This window comes from Balearica regulorum, chromosome 10, assembly GCF_011004875.1.
Source record: "Balearica regulorum gibbericeps isolate bBalReg1 chromosome 10, bBalReg1.pri, whole genome shotgun sequence".
Classification (NCBI taxonomy): Eukaryota; Metazoa; Chordata; class Aves; order Gruiformes; family Gruidae; genus Balearica; species Balearica regulorum.
In genome coordinates this window covers 23,728,611-23,750,394 of record NC_046193.1, presented here as the reverse complement: position 1 = coordinate 23,750,394, position 21,784 = coordinate 23,728,611, and the positions used below count along the sequence as shown (strand labels likewise).

The window sequence follows — 21,784 nt, the reverse complement described above, 5'->3', positions numbered from 1 at the left end:
ACTTACGTCATGGTATTTTAATATGTTTTCCAAACATGTTTTAAATCAGATTAAAAATTACGTATGTCACAGTGAGGACAGATGGACCTGTCTCAGGCTTGGGCAGTTGCTGTAGGTGGTTCTCTCTTACAAAGATGACTGATGAGGATTTTTGAGGAACCACCCGAGAACCAGCTCTATTAAGCTCATTTTTTCCCTTTTCTCATCATTTTTCTCTGTCCCTGTTGGCAGGGGAGGTAGGAGTGCCCTGCACTGCCTGTGGCACCTCCAGGGACCTGCCGCCCCAGCCGCGCTCGGGCAGAGCTGCTGCAGGGTGCCAAGGGGGCACGGGATCTGCCTCGGGCACCCGTTACCTTTCTGCTGTTGTTTCTATTAACTGGGAACAGAAAACAGCGAGGTGCAGAATAACCAGGTCCTTGGGTCTGGAAAAAGAGAGTGCAGGTTCTAATCCCGTGAGCGGACAGGGAAGCTGTTGATTTGCAGCTTGCCAAGACACAACGATGTTTCAAACCAGCTCTCCTTTGCCCAGGCTGCTGAAGGCGAGGGCTTACAGGCACGCACATGTGCGCGCACACACACGCTTATTTTAGACCGCTCTTTAATACTGACCTGATTGATATTGCATGAACATATTTTTTAGACTGCAAATCTCTTGTTCTTTTGTAATGAGAAAGATGCCAGCAGTGATTGTGCAAAAGGTGGGTGCTCCCAAACGGGCGCTACTTCACTTTTTTGCAGTAGGTTGAATACACAGAATGTTTCCAGCTAATTCTTTAGGAGCAGTTAAGAGTGGAAAACCTGTTTTGTTCCCGTTGCCTCCCAGCATGCCCCCGATGACAGAGGCGGCGGCCAGGCGAGCCCTCCTGCACTTCGTGGCCTCCCGATGCTGCTACGGGAGCAGAGCCGCAGGAGAGCTGGCCATCCGGCGGCTGCGGCAGCTGGGGACGTACCGAGTGAGTACCCCAGACCTGGCGACTCGGGCCCCCCTTCTGCGCGGCTGGGATACCTTCCAATTACGCAGTGACACTGGCCCGCAAAGAACCATCCATTCACTGAATTAAATGGCTTTCATCCTGCTTTAAACGCAGATGTGTAAGTGCTTTCCGAGGAAAGTCTGCCTGAGAGCTGACTGTGGCTTTTACAGCTGAAAGGTCTGTCGTCCTTTGCAGTAAAGCACCACCTCGGCCAAGCCCCTGCAAACCTTCTCTGGGAGCCTGGCTTTGGCAAGAGAGCCCTTTCCCGACCAAAGCCCAGGAACCTGCCCTGCAGCTCAGTACCGTGGGCTCAGGCAAGCGCAGAGTGACCTGTAACGCTGCGTGTCCCCCCAGCTGTGAATTTGTGCTGGTAATGTTTAATTCCACAGAAAACACGTGGGCTGGGTTCCCTATTGTCGTTCCTCTCACTGAGAATAGTTCTTGTGGATCTGGTGCTTGCTGCGGTTAGCCTCTGGATCTGGAGTCGGTCCTGGTTTGGGGAGCTGATGCCCAACAAACCGAAACGGCGGGTTCTGTGCCAGGGTTCGGTGCTGGTGCTGCTGTGCCCCCTGCCCTTTTCTTGGAGGGGATAATGAAAGAGCCTTGAGGAGCAGGGTGCTGGGAGTGCCCGTTGACAGGCACTTTGGGGCAGATGCTCCTCTACACTAGTGTTTGTTCCACTTCCGAGATTATTCAGATTAGTCACAAACATTATCTGGGCCTTCCCTAAAAAATAAGCTACAGGATTCTCCAAATAATGGCAGAACTCACTTTTGCTGTGAAAAGGCCAACCAATTTTTCTTATGCAAGTTGTACTCAGAGGCGCAAGAGTCTGGGAATGCTCTCGAGCCCCATTATTAGCAAGTCCCGGCTCAAATTTAAATGCCTGCTTTGTGCAAGTTGCCTTTGTGGTGAGCGCCTGATTTTTCTCTTCTAGTATCGACTGGAGATGTTCAGTGAGTCGAGGTTAAGCGAGTGGGCGTTTGAGCCCTTCACCAGTAAGTGACTGCCCCGTGTCCCGCTGGAACAGCTCTCGTGGGATGTGCCCACACGTTGGAGCTGGCGTTTGCGGCAGCGCTCGCAATGGCTCGAGCCTGGTTTAATGTGCATCGGGTTTATCTGATCCCTTGTAGCCATTTGCACCCTGCAGGGCCCGTGAAACTGGGGCAAAATGCTCTTCTCTGCAGGGTGTTTGCTTTCCCCGTGCTGGGGGAGGCTTTGCAGCGTGCCCTGGCCGTCCTTTCCCTGCCTCTGCGGCTGTAATTTCCTACCAAGTGCCACGTATACTCAAAGCTTGATTTGGGATGGGCACCTGCACACAGTCGAGCTCTTTACCAATTGAGGTCTGTGGGGGACCCCCCCCCTGGTTTTTGGGCGCCCACACTGGCCCGGGGAGGAGGGCTGGGGGGACACGGGGGCTGTGCCGTGGTGGCAGGGGGATGCTCAGCACCTCAGGGCGCCCATGGCGTGGACCATAGGGTGGGTCCCTGGTGCGACCCCCACACAGGGTTGGGGAGTGATGCTGGCCGGTCCCCAGCAGCACCAGGAGCCAGCCAACGTCTGAGAACCACCTCCAGCAAGGTGGGTAAGACACGGTCCCCTCCTGCAGAGCCTGGAGTGGCCAGACCCCCCCGGGATGCCTCCCCGGACCCCTGGGATGTGGAGGTGGAGGCCCCCCTGCTCTTCCAGGGCCAGACGCGGCGCTGCCGGGTGCCCCGCTCGGCGCTCGTCAGGGTGAGTCCTCGCTGGCTGTCAGCCGCTCGCGGGACCCCCTTCCTCGGCCGATGGCCCCCAGCCGGGGCAGTGTCCCTTCCCCGGGACCCTCAGCTCCTCGGGATGGTGACGAGCACCTCGCTATGGTTCTCCTTTTCTTGGGCTTTTCCTCATTATATGCCAGGTAAAATAGTCAGAGATCCCTTCTTCCTGGTGTTTTCTTCCTCCAGAAGTTTGAGGACAGATTTTGCTGCAGCCTTTTCAAGAAACAGCACTGGAAAATCTTTCCTCTTTTGTTAATTTCTTTTTTTTTTTTCCAACATTATCAGAACATTTGTTTGCATGACAGTTCCCATTTAGCTTTTGACAAGCTCTATAGCTGGTCAATTTATTTTACTTTTTAAGTGATATGATGAACAAAGAAAAAAAATTACTTTCTTTTGCCAGCACTACATAGACATTTGCCTTTGTAAAATAATTATTATTTATGACTCCTTTAATGATTGTACAGCACAATTTTATGGTGTTTGATTCTCCCCCTTTAGGACCAGAATTTTATCACTGAATTTTGATGCAGGAAGAGTGCATGTGCATAATATGAGATATCCGAAATGCCTGGACAACTCTGTGCATGAATAATCTTCTGCTTTCAGGACTGTCACAGGTGCCATGGTCACGGCCGGGCCAAGTGCGGGGTGTGCCACGGGGCAGGTCGGGTAAGGAGCTGGGAAACCTTCACCGGGCAGCCTGCAGTACCTGTTCCTTTAAGTTTGGGCTTCATCTGTGAAATTATATCTCGTGCTGTTCTATTGCTGTGCTTATTATGAGGGTTAAAGTCTGGGGGGAGGTTCTGGGTTCCTCCCTGTGCCGCCCTGCATCCCAAAGCCGCTCCTGCGCAGTCCGGTTCCTGGGGTCTCTGCAGAGATGCTGATGGGGTTGTCAAAATCCTGCCCAGAGAGCAAAGATATCTTACCCTGTCCTCCCTCGACAGCCTGCGTGTTATAACGGTGAGAGGGCCAGGACAATTAGCCTCTGCACTGTTGAAATGAGGTCAGACCTTAGGCGCGAGGCACAGCAGCCTGTTTGCTGTCTTTCAGGTACGCTCGGTTCTGTGTTCGGGGTTTCCGAAGGGAAGAGGAGGCTTAACCCAGGGGTGCGAGTGCAGCTGCAAATCTGGCCTCCTGTCTTTATCTGTTCTGCACAAATATTCCCAAAGACAGCCAAAGGATGTACTGTTATTGCACTAAAGTTACCACTTGATTAATCTGATCAAATATGAATAGTTAAATAGAAGTCTACTACTAACTATGTTAATAAATAACAGTAAAAAAATCACATAAAAACCATAAAAATCAGTAAAAAAGACATTTCAACTGAGATTGTGATTCCAGTTTGCATCACTGGCGAGTTTGACTGGAACACCTAATTAATCCAGAGTCACAATTTATGAGCTATTTTGTGCATTCTTTTCATTTGCTATGTATATACTCAGCATCTACCCTTCTCTGCAAGCCTGAGTTAGCAATTATTCTGATAACACACATAAAAGCTTTTGATTTATAAACCTGACGTGTTTTTACTCTGGCAGTCACCACCTATTTGAATTCTTTGGTGTATTTGTAGACGAGGTGTGTAACGTGCAAGGGATCCCGACGGAGGCTAAAGCAGCAAAAGAGATGCCAGCTTTGTTCAGGTACAGGTCGCAAAAGGTACGGTGGGCTCCTCTGCGCATCGCTTGGCGTGGCTCTGCTCGGGCCGGCCGTATCGCTTCCCTCAGGCAGCACGGTTAGTGGGAACCAGTTATCCCAGTCCCACTGGCACTGGATCTGCTCGAAGCAGGAAAATACTGGAAAGCTGGTAGAGGGGAAAAAAGCCTTTAATCCAGTATGTTTGAGCCACAACGGCTCCACTTGCCTGTTGCTGGCAGAGGTTGCAGTGCAGAGCCGGGTATGCTCTCCGTGCCTGTCTGCTTTTTTTGTTTTCTACCATGAAGACGACCTAACAGATAAAGCAGTGCAGCAGTAGCTTTATTCTCTGGAAAAAAATGGTTAGAAATAGCCATTTCTGCCTCTGAGTTTTAAATGAACTTCCATTTTAACATCTATTATTCACTCTGTGTGCCCCACTCAGCATTCAGAAACCGGGCTGGTACCCCAAACTCATGAGAGAAACTCTTCAGCATTTGGAAAATAGTAATTTTTTGGCTCTCCTTTCTTTCATATTTTTTACCTTTCTATTTCAAGACTGTTGCATTTCCCAGCACCTTTGGGAAACTGGAGAACGCGTGAGGCTTTCCCATGAAAGCAGAGTTTCTCAGACCTTCAGGAGCTGTGGCAGAAAAGAGGCTTCGAGTCTCTCCGGGTCCACGTTCCAGCTCCCGTCCCGAGTGCCGGCGGGCTCAGCTCGGTCAGAGCACGGGGAGCGGGTGGTGGGACGGGGCTAGAAGGACGCAGCCCGGGATGTCAGCAGCAAACTTCGGAGCTGCTCTGAGGTCTGGTTCCTGCGGCGCCCGGTCGGGGTTTGGCAGGTCTCATGGCCAGTACAGCCTGGACAGTTATACCCACCCTCTGTTTTTTTTCCAAATGTGAAACTTAACAGGCCTAAAAATGATCTTTAAGTGACAAAAAAAGAGAAGGCACTGTTCTAAAACTGTTTTGTTTATGTGGCTTCATTAAGTTTAAAATAACAGAGATGGTATCGTGCATAATCATGGCAGTCATTTTAAAGCATGAATCCACTGGGGCTAATGATGGCTTGAAGAGCCTTAATGAATCAGTTGTTAACTGCTGCTAATCTGTGTTGCATTGATGCAATCAAAATGCTCCATGCATAAGCATATGCCTCCTGCATCTGTTAGAAGCACAGGCAGCAGCGTCTTCAAAGTGACACTCGCCTTCCTACTGTTGTGTGGGGAAATTGTGATTATCCTTAATTAGATGTACAAATACATTCTTTGACTAATTCCACACTTACAAATAGATTTGAGGCTGGCATTAGTCATTTGTTTTCCCCAGCAAATACGCTGTATCCCCTGAGTCACAGACCGGGGGAAGACGCGTGCGGTGCCCGTGCTGTCGTTGACTCCTGGGCTGCTGACCCAGCTGAGCTACGCCAACGGCCTGAAATGAATCACCTTCAGGTCCGCAGGCTCTGAAAGCGGGCGGCGCTGAGAGTCCTGTTTAAAATCCTCATTGTTGCATCCAAAGGTGCGGTACCTGTTCTGGCTGGGGCAGCAAGACCTGTGCAACCTGTCATGGAGAGAAAAAGCTCCAACATTTCAAGCAGCTGGTGATAACCTGGTAAGCAGCACGGGCAGAAGTTCAGAGTTGTTACTTTTATTCCTTGTTTTACTGCAGGGCTTGGGAGCTCAGCTGTGCTCCCTAAGGGGGAGCTGAGAGAGCGTTTCTCTCCTCTGGCCAGGCAGAAACAGGGGCTTAGAGGGGCAGCTTTCCTCCTTGATGGGACCCACGGGGCGTGGTGGGAGCTGAAGTGGGTTCACAGAGGTAAAGGACTGTCCGAGGTCACATGAAAAAGTGCAGAAAGTCAGAAACGGAGACGGAGCGGCTGATCCTCTGCCTGGTACGAGCGTGCCCAGCCCAGCCCCAAAGCCCCGGCAGCCAGGAGCAGCGTGGGGCAGTGGCCGAGCTCCTTTTTTTTGGGTTTGGTGATGACCCGAGGCTGCTGGCTGTGGCGTTGCTCTGGCATTTCCCATTTGGGAGCTCTAGTGCCAGGGAGAACAGATGAGGCTGAAAAAGATCTTAGCTTTGAGGTTTAGCTGAAAGCCATTACCTGCCCTGCTGGGTGCTTCCTGAGCACTTTCCCGTTTTTGTACAAAATGCCTTCAATTACCCTGTGTGAAGACGTTCATTTTTCAAAACGCCATCTCTGTCCATCCTGAGATGGAAATTGCCCCCGCCGTGCCCGCCACGCTGGTGGGACTCCTGCGGAGCCCCAGGGCTGCACTACCCCGACAGCACAGCTCTGCCAGATGAGACCTTCACCTCCTTTGGAGGCCATCATCATCACTAACCATGCCCGTGTCCTACAAGTAACAGAGCAAAATGTTTGCTATGATAGGAGCTCTGGCTTTGGAAAGGGAATATAAGACCTCTCCTGCTGCAAAGGAGTTAATAGGCGTAGCAGGCTCTGAAAGCCATAAGGCAAGGTGATCACCATGAAGGTCTGATTTCAGGATTATTCATGCAAGAGTCATCCATGGTTGTTGCATATACAAGGTTATTAAGAAACTAATGGGGGAACGCACAAAGGTTAGGCAGGCATGACTATTGTCCTCAGAAACCAGGGAGCATTCAAGCATAGCTCAGGCATTTAGAAAGAGCCTGGGGATAGCTCGGTGCCCCACAACCAGCCTCGGATCATTCGGTCATTTCCCCTCTCTCTTGCAGGAAGAACAATGTCTTTGAATTTGTTTCTGAGCATCACCTGAACTTCCCAGGAGAGCTGCTCAGCAAAGTCAGTGGAGAGAATATATTTAAAGATGAAAATGTGATGGTGAGTGCAACTTGTTGGGCCGGAGGGGATCCCTCCCTGAGCGGCTGTGAACGAGGGGTGTGTGAAATGGGTTCTGCCAGCGGCTGCTCTCGACACAGCCATAACCAGAACCTTCTCCTGCAGCGGAGCTGCCGAGTTCCTGTTCACGGGACTCAGCTTTTCCCACTTCTACAGTCAGGAGGAACGTAGGGAGCAATGCGATTATGAAATCCAGCAGAAGTGGGTCGTCTTTTGTCAGCAGCTACTGGGAGATCACGACTTTGCTGCTCCCTGCGGGGGGACCGTGGGGCCAGGGAGCTGTCAGACTGGAACAGAAATGCTGCCGCAGGGGTACCCGCAGGTGACCTGTGCGGTCTGACGGTGCAGCACCAGGACCAGAGCAACGAGGTGGCTTCGGTTGCCCCTAGGTACTGCAGAGCATCCTCGGCTTCCTCTGAGGAACTGAGAGTCGTCGGGTTTTCTGCCTGACCAAACGTGGCCAACCCGTGCTGCAGCAGTCAGCGCCCGACCCCCCCAGGTTACTTTCGGTGGCCGTGGCCAGACTAGCAGAAATCCCACCCCAGAGTTGTTCTCCGCAGCTCTCCAGCAATACTGGGAGCCCTGCAGCTGCACATCCATCCCTCGGGCTTTTTATATTGTCCCCTGCACGTTTGCCACTGCCTGCGCGGCGTCAGCACCGTCGGCTGCAGGCTTTGCAGGGAGAGGGCATGGGAAGGCAGCTCTTGGCCCTTGCCGGAGCGCCTGCGTGGCAGTGCCATCAACCAGCAAAGCCACCGGCCCGCAGAGCTGCCAGGAGTTCATCCCACAGGCAGGAGCTGATCCTGCCAGCTTTGGAGCCAGGATCCAGCGCAGAGGTGCTGCTGCTGGCCGGGGCTGCTCGCTGGGCTGCTGTGGGGACGAGTCGTTCGTCAGTGCTGGACATCTCTTGTCCTCCAGCTCCCGTGGTACAGGGCTCCCGGGGGGAATCTGCCTCCGTATACCTGTAAAAGCCTGAGGCAAACCAGTCGGAAAACAGCTGAGACACAGCACTCTCCTACAGCCAATGCCATTTCTGTACGGCTCAGTCCTCAGCTTGAGGGTCTTTTAAATGCGAATGCAAGCGAGTGAGGATTTAACTGTGCCATTTTATTATTTATTAGTTGTTTTGCAGTAACCTGTAGAAACTTTAGTCATGTACCAAGACAGGGAGATAGGCACCATCCAAGCATGGAGCAGCTCTCCCCCAGAGAGCCATTACTCAGCGTCATGCATCTGCAGTGAAGACTTTGCATCTGGTGTTGCAGAATCCCTGTGGGACTTGAATGATGCTTTAGCATCTGAGTCACTCTCCAATGAATGCTTTAGATCCGAAGTCCTATGAGCATTAAAATCAGTGGGCCTCTCACGTAAATGGCTGTTGCTCCTGGCTATGCAAGAGGTAGCTGCACTCGTGAGTAGTTCTGCTTTGCCCACAAGCCTGGTATTTCTTCTGTAAATTGTCCGCATGCTGGGGGAAGACAGAGAGGCTTTAAAAGCCTTTCAAATTGAACAGTGCTGCGCTGCTGGAAGAAGGTGATGGTGAGTCCTGTTGGGGCACAGAGTCTGTGTCACCCAGTGCCAGTTTTTAACCAGAGCCGCAGCCTCTCCCGGTGCTGTCCTGCTCCGGCGGCAGCACTGACCTCTGTCCGGAGGCATGGTCCCGTTTTGAACACTCGTACCTTTTGCTGGGGTGGGAGGGACACGCCTTTGGGACTTTGAGCTTGGCATTTACTCCGTATATTGCCATTATATCCCAGGTCTTTCCTTGCGCGTGCCAGTATCGAGTGAAAGGAATACGTTTGTGCCAGACAAACAGGGTCTCTCTTTTGCATGGTTGGGTTTATTTCTTGCAGGTGTACCCCATCATCAACTTTCCCGATCCCGAGATCTCCCTGGCCTCGCAGCGAGCCATCGCAGAGCACAGCGCGGCCTTTGCCCGCATCCTCCGGCAGGTAAGGGGGAGCCGGGAGCGGAGCCGCCTGCGCGTCCCCCCCGTCCGCTGCGCACCCCTGCGCCCGCGGGTCGGCTAATGATGGCTCGTTCGTGAGCTCGGTTAGACACAATAAGATGTTCAGAATAGTAACCGGTTTAATTTTTTATTTAGAGGTGATCTTTAGCAAATGAAAAAGAAATTCTAATTAACAAATCTTACGTATCAAGTGAAATACCAGGGATATAATTTTTTAGAAATGTATTGAAAGATAAAGGTGACTGTGGTTATTATTTTTCCTTTTACCTTTTCAAAGCCCTCGCAAGCATTATTTAGTACCACTATTTTTGTCTTAGAAGCTAATTTTGAATAAACATTAGGATTCCACTCCATCTGAATCTCGCTAGAGTGTTGTAATCTCTGGTGTTGCTATTATAAATGTGGTTGCAAATGCAAAAGTTTAGCTAGAACATACTGTCTTTTCACCCACAGGAAAGACAAGGTTTCACATTAAAAATGCAAGTGAACGGAAAGACCAAAATAAACTTAAAGGGAGATGTTTTGATTTTCCATGTGGTCTGTCAAAACCAGCTCTTTGGCAAATTTCTGCCTTCCAACTTAATTCCAGCCTATAATTTCCACTTCTCAGCATCAAAGGCAGTTTGTTCACTAGATTGCTGCACACCAGCCAAAGCATCCTCTAGCTGTATGGGAAAGCAGGTGCTGAAAACCTCCCGCCCTGCCAAACGCCCGGCACCACATGGTATTTGTGCTGATCCGGGTTGCCTTCTGCCGGCGCTTTTCCCACCACTGAATTTTTCATCCCCTCCGCTTGTCGTTGGCTGAAGTTCTTCCGCTTAATAATCAGCATCTTTTGGAAAAAGCTGGAGGGGGGAGGTATAAATCTCTTCTTCTTGGCTTGGCTGACACTATTCTAGTTTCTTACGACATTGGCCGTGTGTTGGAGGTAAATATCAGGACCAGAGGTACCCTCTGGGGGTAGAGGGGCTGGAGCCCGGCAGGCTTTGCTGGGCTCACTGGGCTTTATTTAAAACAGAGACTGTGTGTGTAACTGCAAGAGGAGGTGAGAGCCGGGGTGGGTACCTGCCCCTCGGCTCCGTGCACGGTCGCTGCTGCTCCGTGATGCTGTGGTTGTCCTGGCTGCTCGGGGCTCCGCTCTGCTCCGGTCCTGGCTGATCATGGGTGAAGAATTCACCAAAACTTGGGTCTGGTGGGTGTTAGGGAAAGGCAGGAATTGCAAACTCTTTCTGCAGAGGAAAGGAAGGAGCAAAGCAGGGCTCTCCATGAGGAGAGAAGGTGCCACCGCAGCACGGATACCAGCCTATCTCCTGTAACTCAGCCATGAATAATAGTTACCAGGTAAGTGGAGATGAAAGCAGCTTCCTTCCCCCTCAGACAGGGAAGGCAGCAGAGCCGCAGGAGTTAAATCTGCAGCAATTTCTGCTGCAGTAACACAGCACAGTGCGGCCGTCACCAACATCTCTTCCTGCTTCCAGGGGACAGTGGTGTCCACAAAGGTGGCGATTCACCCCCACCGCCAGCGTTGGCTGGTGCACAGCCAGACTCCCGCGGCTGCCCCGTGATCTCGGGACAAGGACAGGGAACCGCGTTCACACACAGACCTCCACCACACATGAGACAGGGGCATAGGCTAACGCACTGAGGACTGGAAACAGGGGCTTAAAGGATTTAGGGAATTAGCTTAAATAGCTATAAACGCAGTAAAAATGGTCTAGTGTACAAGGGCCAAAACGTGCCAGCTGCTGCTAGGAAATTTTTTGATGGCTGTAGTGATGGGCTGGTTGATCTCCATCAGATTTTCTTTTCCCCTTCACAAAGCAGCAGCTTTCTCACACCTGCAGGGCTGGTGGCTAAAAGCTTGGATGTGTTGGTCTAAGGCGGGACACAGCGTCTGCTCCACGCTGCTTATTTAATTTGAGCTTTTCCTTTCCTTCCCCAGCGTCAAACAATTGAGTTAATCCCCATCACAGAAGTTCACTACCAGTATGCAGGGAAGCCTTACCTCTACTACATCTATGGGCTCGAAAACAAGGTGTATGCGCTGGACTACCCCGAGCGGTGCTGCTGCGGCTGCACCATCGTCTGAGACTCGGCGTGGGGAGAACAGCACGGTTACGGCAGCAATCGCCCAGCGAGCCCCTGCGCCGGCCGGGACTCGGGATGCTCCAGGACCTTTCCCACCGTGCTGGCTGTGCTTGTGTCTGCAGCAGAGGACTGCAGACAGAATGGAAAAGGGGAAGAAAACCACGACACCTCTCTCTCCAAACCACTGGTATCTCAGAGCCGGGACCAGGATCAGGCCTTTGGGTAAAGATTTCCCCCCCCCGTGGATGTTTTCCTTTCCTGTTGCAATGCTGTGTCATTAAAGTGATGCACATTGACAGAGCCGTTTTCAGTCCAGCTATGCGGTTTATGACTAGTGCCTTTCTTTGCCCGTTTTATTTGTCGGTTTTCCCAAGTTTACTACATAATCTATAATGATATATTTCAAAATCTATCCAATTAGCAAATCTAATGTTAAAAGATTTCATTTTAAAATACCCAGTAACGCCATCTGAGGGGTGGCTGTACCAATACGAAAATTATCGTCTAAGACTGAAAGGCTCTTGCGGGGTACGTGTTGCGTGCGATGCCCTGGGCGGCTGCAGGGATGCAGAGAGCAGGAGCTTGGGGGCGGACGTGGGGTCACCCTGTGCCCCTGGGCTGGGGGACACAAGCTCTGCCCCTGGGGACAGCACCCGCTCCCAGGCCCCATCCAGACAAGGGCTCTGGTGCCCGCAGGAGGCAGTTCTGCCGCGTCCTCCCCTTTCTCTTCTTTATCACCAGCCTTGCAACATCTATCTCAGCAAAGCCCGGAGGAGAACCTCGGCTCGCTTTGGGTTTAAGGCTGATTTAGTTTTAGTGCAAACACTTGTGTTTGCAGCATAGAGCTTGAGGAGATGAAGCAAACAGACCCTAGAAAGTTCAGAAATGTGCAAGCAAGCAGAGACACTGACACTTGTACTTAAAAACAAACCAAAGAACCCTCCTCAGCTCCCCCGTGATTTTTTACATAGTTCCAGTGCTGTCTGGGGCCTTGCGGGGGGGTTTTGCATGGGTGGTATTGGCAGCCCCCAACAGACTGCTGCATCCCGTGGGGTGTGCTCGCCTGCCGCCCGGCGCTCCTGTCGTTGGAGCGTGGCTGAGTTAGGAGCTTTTCCCTGCAAAATCCACACGCAGAAATGGCTCCGGGGGCTGGGAAAGCTTTGAAAGATAAAGAGCTATACGTCAGCTTGGGTGGGGATTGTGAGGGGTGAGAGTAAGGAGAAAATGACTGGGGAAAGACATTTAGCAGCCAACAAATTTTAAACAAGTGAGTTGAAAATTACTTTGTAAAGGAAGTGTTTTCTAATGCTATTTCTAAAATGAAAAAACCCAAAACCAACCCATGGCTTCTGCTAATGTGTGAACAGAGAAGATGAGAGGGAGAGAGGAGCTTTGCTGATTTTGCTGTGGGGGGAGACACAGGCAGAGCCGCCCCTGGCACAGAGCGATGCTCTCCTGCATCAGCCCCGCACCGAGGCTGCCCCCAGGGTGGCTCCGAGCCCCCAGGCTGGGGGTGCTGGGCTGTTAGATCACAGCTGGTTCAGCCCATCGCCCACCCGGTTTTACCGGGGGATTTTGCCAGCAGGAGCTCCGTGCCCACGTGCTCTGAGGCCTCGCTCGGGCAGGATGCTGAGAGCCATGGGCAAACGGGAACGGAGGGGCAGGGCAGTGTGGAAGATGTGCCCCTCTGCAGCCTGTTCTCTGGGGTTGGGGGCTCCGAGGGGCCTCTGCCACGGCCACCCAGTGCTCTGCGGCAGGAGGGAACCCGGGCACTAACAGCCTTCTCATGAAAACACGTATTTTAAAGGGGTTTTTGGATGGCTAATTCTGGACTGGCTCTTTACCCTATGCATGGCCATATAAGTGTGCCCCAGAACAACACCCAAACTGTTCCTATCAAAAGTTTCTTCAATCTTTAAAAATCCACAAGGATGTCCCTTCTGTTTTTGGCAAACCCTTCATTTCAGAGCTTCGAGACTCCAGAGCACAAAGGAGGTAAGAGTGGGTTTCCCTAGACAGCACTGCAGGATGCACATGTAAAGTTGTTCCTTCTCATATATATATAAAAAAGCATATACATATAAGTGTGTGTGCACTCACATATAGATATATGTGCATGTTCTATAGCCAGGTGCAGTGGAGCAGGCCAGCACATAAACCAAGCACGCTGCCCGCCTGGCAGTGACGGATTGTTTTAGGCAGATGCATCTAATGCAGTTTTAGTCCAGCCTTACTCGGGTTAAACAAGTCCCTGACCTGCATAGGGCTGAAAAATGACCTGAGGAGCTGATCCTGTGGCTCATGGTACGGGTGGCCCAGGCAGCGCAGGGCAGTGGGTGCCGGCGTTGGTGCTGGGGTCCCCTGGGAAGAGCTGCAGGACCTGAGGAACCACCAGCCCTGGTCATTGCTTCTATGTTCCTATGATTCCATGCAGATCCCATGCTGATCGCATGCAGGAGCTTCGCTGGAGTCTCTGCAGCCACAGCCAGGGTGTGGGTTTGTCTTGTTTGAAGGGTTAAACCCGCCTGAGAGCTGAGCTGTGGCCCCTGCTCCCACCACGGCTCCAGCGCCCCGGAGTTCAGCCTGCAGCTGGGCACCAAAACCCGCGGGGAGACCTAAACTGCTGCACATCGGCATAGACATGGTACCACTTGGTGCACACACAGAAGGTAAATCCCTGAGAAGAACACCACCAACAGCAGAGCACAGCAGGAGCTGGAAATGGCTCCCATACGTCAGGGGTTAGGGCTGGCAGGCGAGAAGGGGGATACGGGAGGTGCTGAAGCTCAGCCCCGGGATGCTGCAGGCACAGGCTGGGACCGGGAGATGGGGCAGCAGTGGGCTGGCTCCTCGGGGAGCCATCCTGCCCTACGGTGACCGGCTAGCGGGGAAAGGCACCCGGCAGCCATCCCCAGGCAGGGTCCCGTCCTCTGCGGAGGTCTGGACCGGAGGCTGCCGGAGGGTACCTTGCCATTTGAGAAGACCACACAACACCATCAGGGTAAAGAGGAAAGGAAGGAGGGTGTTTTTCTTCTGAGCCACCAACAGAGAAGGACCAGACAGTTTGGATAACCTTTAGAAGCAATCCAAATAGCCTAAATAATCATCAGGCCAGATTCCTTCTGGACGGAGCAGTTGCTAGTGGTTGTTCAGAAACAAATACAAACCCCACTTCACTCTCATCGAGTCATTCTTGAAGCACGAGATAAACTTCATCCTCTCTGCTGCGGCTGCCAGGGTGGAAGAGGCCAAACAGTGGTCTCCTGACAAACAGCGCCCGGATCCTGCCGCGGCAGCCGCCGGGCAGAGGTTCGGCTGGTCGGACACGCTCCATCTGCAACGGCCCCGCGCTGCCCCAGAATGACTCGCTGTAGAAGTGATCTCGGAGCCTTCACCTCGCTGCTTTCTGCTGAGGGCTCAAACCTGCCTGCGTCCCCGTGCTCGGGGAACGGCTGCGGCCACCGCTGCCTTACCTGGGCGGCACAGGAGGGGGGCAGCGGGAGCAGCCAGAGGCTGGGGGGGGGGCAGCGGGGCCATCAGCCCTTCCAGGTGCTGGGTGCCGGTCCCCCTGCTCACCCGTTACCCAGCCGGGGGGATGAGCATCCCTGGGTGACGGCACACGTGGGAACGAGGGACCGACACCCACCGTCGGGTGTCATCCCCCCCATGACCGCCTTGGGGTGGGAGTCCTGCCATTCCTGGTGTTTTTTTAATAGAACTTCAACTATATTTAGACCAAAAATAAATACATTCTTGGCTGGAGCACACTTTTCAATGCTTGATGAATGAGCAGGCCCTCTTTCACAGGAAACTGCAAAATTCCTGGGGCGCTGGCTTGCCCCTGCCAGGGCGAAGGGAAGCAGAGCTCTGCGCTCCGCTCTGCTCCGCCTGCCAGCCTGTGCTCAGCATCTTCCCTAGCAGAGAGGATGGTCGTTACTGCTATTAATAACTGCACTACTATGTTTATTATTAATGCTGCATGGGAACGAGGAAAGAAACTTGATGATGCTGACATCCTTATCCTGTGTTTTAAAGAAAGCGAAGCTTTGTAAGGCCCTGCCGGGTGCGAGCAGAGGCACCCAGTCTGGCCGGACTGTCGGAGGTGCTGTTTGGGCTCAGCACCTAAGGGTGGCCATCTTCAGCCATCCCTTCCCCTCATGTTCTCCAGCACCACAGCTGGGGGGTTCGGGGGGCCTTGGCTAGTCCCTTGGTATCTCCTTGCCCGGGACTTTGCCCAGCCTGCTCCCGAGCACACGCGCCCTGTGCAGCCGCCCGGGGTAAGAACCGCCACGGGCGCAGGCTGCGGCTTGAGCACAAGGTTTGCTCGAGCCGATTCTTACTTCAGCCGCTGCAGCACGTGTCTGAGTAACCCCTCGGTGGGGGCCCCATCTGCGACGAAGGGAGAAACTCTGCTGGGTGAGTCCAAAGCTTCCCCCCCTTCCCTGCTCCCCAAGTCTTTGAGGGTTTATAGAACAAGTTTGATCTTTTGCAATTTCATCCAATACACAGGACAAATTGGTCACAGCAGTCGTGCTTCCAGCTCCTACCCTTCTGTTCTGTGACAGGGCAGAGCAGCATCGCAGAGGACAGAAGCTGATGGATTCAGGGTGGGTTTGGCCCCCCTCCCTGCAGCCCCCTCCATATGTTTTTGCTTCCAGCACCTTTAAAATAACATTTCTTCTATCCACTAGAGCAGGTTCATTGCTTTACATTGAAAAGCCAAAAGCATACTGAAGACGCTCTTCAAAAACCAATATCTTCCCAGGAAAAAAATATTCTCCCTGCATCGATCTGTCCATCGTCTCAGCACCGAGGCTCCTCACACACCGACGTCCCGGCACAGCCCGCTTCTGCGTAGAGAGCTGCACGCATCAGGCTGCTGCTTCTCTCATCTTTCCGGGTCCTGGAGGGTTTTTTCCAGCATCTGGGGCTCTGTGCTCTCAACATGGTAATATCATATCTATGTTTTGCATTTGCTGATCATCAGTCAAACTCCCATTTTAGGACATATTTTCACTAAACCGCTGCCCTTATTTGGCCTTTTCCTCTCTGCGATTCCGGTGACATCACCCAGCAAGCAGTCGATCAAACAGCTATCGCCCAGCGAGTGCCTGCACAGCAGGACAAGGAGCCGCTGTGCCGGGGCAGGCAGGGGGCACGGGGCCAGCACCCCCTCCCGGCAGGGACCCGGGGGTGGCAGGGCACCCCAAGCAGCGGGGGGGGCTGTGTTTGAAGGGAGTGTGCTCCACGCACCAAGACTGGGATGCACCGGGGCTCTGCCGCTGGTACCCGGCAAGCGTGCGAGTCCTGCCGGGGCGTGTGTAAATGACAACGGACCATGCGACCCGCTGAGCCCCCGCTCACCCCCATCGCCATCGGACACGGCGTGTCACCGAGCACGCAGGGGATGTCGGTACCGCGTCAGCGCCGCTTCTCATGGCAGAGCGGCGGCTCGGCTGGCCCGCAGCAGCTCCCGGTGATGGAGCATCGGCTCCGGCTCTGCGGGCTGCAGCGAGGTGGGTTTTTTCCATGTTGGTAATTTTCCTCTCCCTGCCCGCCCTGCGGCCCTGGCCCGTCTGGCAGCAACATCGACTGGTGACGAGACCAAGTCAATTGGTGGCAGCTCTGCAGTAAATTAGAGGTGCTATTTCCTCCGGTACAAGCCAGACATCTTTTGCCCTTGGAATAACAATAAACCAGTTTCACAGCTTCCACGAAGGTTTCTGTTCCAAATCCCGCTCCCCCCAAACTCCGTTTTTTTACCGAGTAACCCACACGTACAACGTCAGACCGTTCCCAGCCTTGTCAGAAGATCACCCGCCTGGTTTTCTGTCACTGTCCCACTCACCAAGCATCGTAGCTGTCGACCGCTCGGCAGCTGGTTGTTCTTGCCTGCCAGCTCTGGCTGGAAGGGCAACACCGGTCCCGAAAATGCGTGACAGTGAGACTGGCACCTTAGCTGTCGATTATTCCCCGCAGGGAACGAGGCGTTCTCCCACGGGGACGGGCTACGAAACTGCTACCCAAGTGCTGCCGTTGTGTGTTTGCAGGCAGCGGGGCTGTTCTCCGTGCCGGTGCTCCCAGCTCTGCTGCCTGGCAGACCTGATGCTGCGCTGGGATGGCATGGGCCGACCGGCTTTATTTCCTTGGGATGCCTTGGGACAACTGGCTTTATTTCCCTACTCCGGAACTTTCTTCTTGCCACGTCAGAAATTCACAGCCCAACTCTATAAATCTCCTTTTGGCTGAAACCCCACTATAAAAAAATCCTGTGCCAAGAGCTAATTAGAAATAAAAAGAAGATTAATTTTGAAAAATCAGATTAAGTGGGATATTTCTGGGTTAGGGATATTTCCCGATTGCATAAACCCAAACAAAACAAAACCGCATATTAATGACTCCTAAGAGATAAACTAATTTACTTCGCTACATTTAAGAATTAATCTGAGTCATTTTATTACAAGAAGTGGTTTTGCCAGCTCGTGCTGCTGGTATTTCCGGCAATAAACTGGCTGAGGACTGTTTAGTTTGGGATGTCCATCACCACCAGCTGGGACCGGGCAGCACAGCGCCCATCGCTCTCGGATGCTCCTTCACTCCCGCCTCAGGAAACGCTACGTGTCAGTGCCCGGTACCTTGTGGGCGACGAACACCCCGGCTCGGGGACGTGTCCTGAGGGGAAAGGGAGCAGGGCAGCCTTGGGGTCACGGTCAGCTTTTGGGTGGGGATGTGGAGCTGCTGCAGGTGCCACCAGAGCCCAAACAGGACCCTGCCAGGGAGACAACAAGGAAGATAAAGCACATTTTCTAATGTAAGCTGCTCCGACCATTTATAATGAGAACCTAGAGAGCAGAAAAACATTTAAAAAAAATTCCATTTTTGGGGCAATATTCACGAAGCAGCAGCAAGAAATGCAGTAATCGCTTTGGTAAGTCCATGGGTGTTGGGTCCCCTTGACTTCTTGCATCTATTTTTGACACGGAGCGGCTCTGATGGTGAAGACATCAGCTCGCCATGCTCACCCTGCCCTATGAAAAAACAAGGAAATACCTCTCCCACGTGCACACGGGAAGGAAAAAAGCCCTTATAAATGAATGCAAGGCTCAGCACAGGAAACCCTGCTGCCTCTCCCCGCAGGAGGCAGCTCTGCGGGCGAACGCGCTGGGGCTGGGGCTGGGAATTTCTGCGTCGCTGCTCAGAGCCAAGCGAAGTGCAGCACAGCAGTGCACCGGCCAGGGAACCTCCTGCAGAATATGCCGGGCTCCACGGAGGGTTCCGCAGCTCCCCTGGGCTGTTTCATTTCTAAGGAGATGCTAACGATGCTGGGCATCCGCTCGCGTGGTAACGCGCGCAGGGCAGAGCGGTTACCGGCCCCAGCAGGCTGCTCCTGCAGTGGTTTCCCTGCCGGGGCTCGGGGCAGGACCTGAACACGGGGCTCTGCGTAGGAAACAAATCTGCAGAGCCTGGCTGCTGTGCAGTTCAAGCCCTCGTAGCAAATACTAGTTGTAGGCCTGCAGTTCCTGGGAGCACCGGCTTGTCCGGCCAGCTCCGTTGGGCTGGGAGGGCAGAGGCATCCTCACAGAGCCTGCTAAACCAGGGGAACGCAACACAAAGACCAAATCTTTAATATTGTGCCAGGAAAAGACTAATTAGGCACATTCTGTAACCAATTGCATGCAGCATTATCAGGCTTTTTTTCTCTTTTTCCCTTTTTCAGTTCACTCCCGGCCACGTCGCTCCATTTCCCCAGACAGAGGACACGTTTGTTTCCTGGGAGCTCGTACAGTCCGAGCGCTGTCAAAGCACAGCCTAGCAGAGAAGTGGTTTTATCTTTTGCTCTCTGCTATTTTTGCTCCTTCAGGGCCGCCCTTGCAATAGAAGAGTAATTAGTAATTGGGCAGCAGCTCAAAAGAGGTTGTGTGATCATCTGCGGAGCTCCTCCCTTTCTCAGATGAGCAAATGTTTCTAACTCTTTATTGTGTGTAGTTCTTGGGTTCAAAATGACTACAAATTAGTTACAGGGCTTGCTATCATAAAGGAGTATGTTTTTAAGGATGAGAAAATACATTAATTGGTTTAGGCACTAAGAACATATGAAATAAATTGAATTTCATTTTGGGATTAAGGAGGAAAATCTAGGGAGGCTCCAAGGCAAATTTGAGAAAACATGATAGCTGCAGTTAATTGAAGTGTTTCAACCACATTTTTTCTCTTAACTGTTTGAAATTTGTTTCCCAGAATCGGGATCTCTCACAGAGAGCTGTGATTCGGGCTCACACATGTCACTTTACATTGGATACTCCAAGACTTAACTGGAATTTTGCATTCAGCTGCCGTTCAATGCAGGGCCAGGACACGCGGGTTACTGTCAGCGCTTTATTTTTACCGGGGTTTTCTGCTCGTTCCCTTCCTTTCCAGTTCTCCGCTGGCTTTTTCCCAGCCGAACAACCTGGCGGCAGTGCCGGCGCAGGGACGCAGACCCCCTTCAGCGACCGGCTCCCTGGGCTGGGGGGGCTGCGTCAGGGGCTGGGGGATGCCGGGAGCACCCGGCGCACTGTGAGCACCCGGGGTGCTGCTTGCCCCTGCCCGGGGGAGGCTCGCGGGGGCACGCACAGGCATCGAACTGCTCAGACCACCCTGCAGTCACGGTTCCGGTTTCTTTGCTTCCATTTGTTTCGAATTCATAGAAAAATAACAGCGCCCAGATGTCCCGAGCGGGGCCCGTGGCACCCAGCAGCACCCACCGGCAGCGGGTGGGTGGCCGGATCCGAAGCCCCGCGCGGCTGCGAGCCGTGGGACGCGCGCCGGGTGCTGGCGGCCGCTGCGGTGGGCTGGTGCGTCGTCCCTCCGCTCCCACCCAGAGCGCGGTGCAACTTCAGTGATGCTTCAGCACCGCTTTCAGATGTGGCTTCTGCGCTAGCTGACGTTACCAGGGAAAGATTTATGAGCTGTATGAAATAATAATAAAAATTTCTATTTTATTCTAAGCCACTCGAAGGAAAGGAACTCCTTTCTGCATTAAAACAAACAGAACAAAGGAACCGCTGGGATGATGTTCATCCTCAGAGGCACACGGTGTAACAGCACTCCTATAAAGTTAGTGCAAAATGAGGAACCTGCCTCTGGAGCAGGCCTTGGCAGGTTGCAAATTCTGTTTTATGCAGTAAATCAGAAAAAAAATTCCTTTCATCACTATAACTGACATTTGCTCAGCCGCCATTAAAAATTGCAGTTAAAAATGAGAAAGTTGAAATCCAGCTGAAAGTTACCCGGCGCCCTGGAAGTGCTGTGAACGGTCGTGTGGTCCCAGAGCTCTTTTTTATGAAAAGTGTAAGAGCAGCAACTGCACACCATCACGCTGGAGCCAGACCGGAGGATAAGCTGCGTGAAATAATAACATCTGATGAAATATGGTGCAAGCTGGACCCAGCTGAGGGCACCCATAAACTCACCAGCAATCTTCAGCGCTGTGCAACGGGGCTTGGTTTGATGCGATCACCTGCGTGAGGTTTGTACGCTGCCCGGCCCAGGGACGCTCTTTGAGGGCAGTGCAGGCAGATCCCTGCCCAGACCCCAGACCTGAGCACCGGAGCGCAGCGGGCACCCACCCTTGGCAGCCTCCAAAACCTCCGCTGTGGCCAAACGCAGCCCCCCCGGCTCGGGACGGGTGCTGGGGCAGCCGGGCTCTCCTTTCCCACCGCTGTCCCCACCACTCCTGGGCTCGTTGTGCTGCCCCTACGCAGCACATCTCTGCCTGCCTGTTTTCATGCAGATACCGGTCGCCTTTCACCCACTGGGGATGGTTGGCCTCTGCATGCATATTCAGAATTATCTCTGCATGCAAATACGGGCGTGAGCTCTGAGGCAGGAGAAAGGCTTCAATTAATCAGTCTTTCAGCTGTGCCAAGGGAAGCAGAAGCACGGCTTGTGGGGGAAGGTGGCGATGAGCAAACACCGAGCACGACCCTAAACCTCCGCTGAAGAGCAGGAGGAGGTGATGGGACACTGCTGAGATCTTCCAGCATCACCCCTGTAACGTGGAGATCAGGGTGAAAGGCGGAACGGTCCCTGGGGTGCTTCCCATGCACCCTGCAGGGACCCCCAGGGACCTGGGACCCCCACGGTTGGGAAGCCCACCTGCCCTTGGAGCAGGGCGGCTGGGGACACCGATGGAGCCGGCAGAGCTGGAGGTTTCTGGGATTTGGGCAGAAGCCCCAGGAGAAGCTATTTGCAGCTGTCTCGTGCAGATTTTTGCTGAAAGCAGTCAAAACAAGACAACTAAAAACCTCGCACTCCGAGTGAGGGGCTGGTGTTCCCGCACAGATGTTGCACGCTCCGCTTTCTGCCGGCCGGCAGCGGGCTGCGTGAGCAAGCTGGGGGCTCTCCGTAGGGTCTGCGGTTAGCAGTTAATGCCGAGGGGCTCATTGCCTGCGGCCGTACTCAGCCCTTTGAAAATGTATGTGATCAGAGGCCCGAAGCGATGCAACGGCTTCCTGTTACAACCAAATGC

At 53.1% G+C, this 21,784-nt stretch overlaps 1 protein-coding gene and 1 long non-coding RNA gene across 9 annotated transcripts in view; both read left to right on the top strand.

The window, feature by feature from the left end:
* SSUH2 (ssu-2 homolog) overlaps positions 1-11,572 on the top strand; it is a 29,600-nt gene extending 18,028 nt beyond the window's left edge. For 3 of the 7 annotated variants that reach the window (XM_075762520.1, XM_075762517.1, XM_075762521.1), the window contains 9 exons: positions 739-953; positions 1,912-1,972; positions 2,584-2,708; positions 3,341-3,403; positions 4,311-4,396; positions 5,894-5,986; positions 7,094-7,199; positions 9,071-9,169; positions 11,129-11,572. In XM_075762520.1, coding sequence (XP_075618635.1) covers positions 756-953; positions 1,912-1,972; positions 2,584-2,708; positions 3,341-3,403; positions 4,311-4,396; positions 5,894-5,986; positions 7,094-7,199; positions 9,071-9,169; positions 11,129-11,275 — 978 coding nt within the window. In that variant the 5' untranslated portion in view covers positions 739-755 and the 3' untranslated portion in view covers positions 11,276-11,572. Of the gene's footprint in view, positions 1-738; positions 954-1,911; positions 1,973-2,583; positions 2,709-3,340; positions 3,404-4,310; positions 4,397-5,893; positions 5,987-7,093; positions 7,200-9,070; positions 9,170-10,421; positions 10,528-11,128 lie in introns of all 7 variants that reach the window. The other 4 variants (XM_075762516.1, XM_075762515.1, XM_075762519.1 and 1 more) reach the window with 4 other exon arrangements.
* Positions 11,573-15,506: 3,934 nt separating this feature from the next.
* LOC142603230 (uncharacterized) lies at positions 15,507-16,452 on the top strand. 2 transcript variants are annotated; one of them, XR_012837111.1, is made up of 3 exons: positions 15,507-15,690; positions 15,803-15,881; positions 15,971-16,452. It is a non-coding gene; the product is annotated as an uncharacterized LOC142603230 (long non-coding RNA). The 2 variants fall into 2 exon arrangements; XR_012837110.1 differs by having other exon boundaries at positions 15,966-16,452.
* Positions 16,453-21,784: the final 5,332 nt, after the last annotated feature.